The sequence below is a fragment of the Penaeus monodon genome, chromosome 8 (genome assembly GCF_015228065.2).
Source record: "Penaeus monodon isolate SGIC_2016 chromosome 8, NSTDA_Pmon_1, whole genome shotgun sequence".
Classification (NCBI taxonomy): Eukaryota; Metazoa; Arthropoda; class Malacostraca; order Decapoda; family Penaeidae; genus Penaeus; species Penaeus monodon.
The window spans coordinates 1723081-1724933 of record NC_051393.1 but is presented as its reverse complement, the minus strand read 5'-3'; the positions used below and the strand labels follow the sequence as shown (position 1 = coordinate 1724933).

General features: G+C 29.5%; 1 protein-coding gene across 1 annotated transcript in view; it reads left to right on the top strand.

The window, feature by feature from the left end:
• LOC119576470 overlaps positions 1-1853 on the top strand; it is a 62647-nt gene that overhangs the window by 45393 nt on the left and 15401 nt on the right. The window contains exons 17-18 of the mRNA XM_037924176.1: positions 1032-1101; positions 1587-1746. Coding sequence (XP_037780104.1) covers positions 1032-1101; positions 1587-1746 — 230 coding nt within the window. The remainder of the gene's footprint in view (positions 1-1031; positions 1102-1586; positions 1747-1853) is intronic.

The following is a 1853-nucleotide window of genomic DNA, read 5'->3' as shown; positions in this document are numbered from 1 at the left end:
TATAATAATAATATAATATATATATACACACATATACACATATACACATATACACATATACACATATACACATACATACATACATACATACATACATACATACATACATACATACATACATACATACATACATACATACATACATACATACATACATACACAACACACACTACACACATACACACACACATACACACACACATACACACACACATACACACACACACACACACACACACACACACACACACACATATATATACACATATATACATACATACACACATATATATATATATATATATATATATATATATATATATATATATATATATATATATATATATATATATATATATATATATATGTATTTTTAATACTATTAATACTAGCACTATTCAACAATATATTAGTAGCAAGAATCATTATTATAATTGCCTATTATTGATAAAGATTTCAAAGAAACCATTATTTTTTATAGAAATATAATTACATACCATCATATTCTTTGCAACTTTTAGGATCAGTTCAAGTTCACCTTTTCATTTTCTTCATCAGGGAAATCACAATCTAAAATTCATACGCCAACCTCTTGGCTTCTCACCTGGCATTTAGAAAACAAATACATGAAAATGTTTCTGATTCTTCTTTATTTCAAGCAATAAAGTTTAAAGGAGCTAGTTTGCTGCAGATTTGTGTATAATAATGCAATTGTTGTGTGCTAATACAAGTATATGAAAAGAAAACTTTTTCAAGTTTTGTGAAATGAGTAAAAAAAAAAAAAAATTAGTGTTTGATATTTATAATTCTGCAGATGTGGGCTACTTATGCATATTCATCAACAGTTCACTTCCAAACCTTATTCCCAATATACAAGCTCTGTATACCTAAGCCAGGCTTTAGCTTAAAGATAACACTAATAAGAGAAAATGGTGGTAAATGCTTCTTGTCTTTTTAAAAGTAATCATATGCTGTTCCTATTTTAATGTTATATTAAATATAATATACTTTTATTCATGGTGCCATTATAGATCAGTATATATCTTTTTCTTTGATATAAGACAGAAGCATATCAACTTTACACTAGGGAGCTGTCACATGGTGTGACCCCACACTGGTTTAAAAAACACCTAAAGCTGCCTCCTTTGGAGTAATCCAGTGTAGACTTTCACAATAAGTCTCCTCAGTTGGGAAGCTATTTGCCACATAGTACTTTACTGCTTCCCTCCTCTAGCATATTTGATATGACTTCCAACTAAATCTTTGCTAATGTTCTGCATTAAAACAAAATTCATTCACTTACATTTTTTTACATATGCATGCCACTTTAACTGTATTTAGAATAAAAAAATATATCTGTAAAATTTTATTAATACTGCAAACCAATAAATGTAAAGTAAATTTGCATGTTAGAGAATTGTAAAGGAGCTGCTTGACATGAAGTTCTTTTTGTAAAGAAAAAGAACACCCTCTTTTTATCAGTATGCCTCATGTAAATCTTTTGAATATATTAGTACAGAAACTTTTTTCTGCACTTCACAGTCATCAGATTTCCAATGAAGCATAAAAATGGAAAATATATTTAGGTTAGAGCCGTAAAGTACATCTCCTCCACTGATTTCCTCCCTTCAGGCCCGAAATGTGAACAGTTCCTGTGTTCCACAAACAACTTCTGCATATCCAAGAATCTTCGATGTAATAATGTACCAAACTGCGGAGCAGGAGATTCTTCTGATGAGGACAATTGTAAGTATTACTTGGATTAGATTTCTGACAGTCTCATAAGTGAATATTTCCAACATACTGTCACTTGCAAATTTTTCTAAGATGATAAATAACAAAAAGACTCAGAG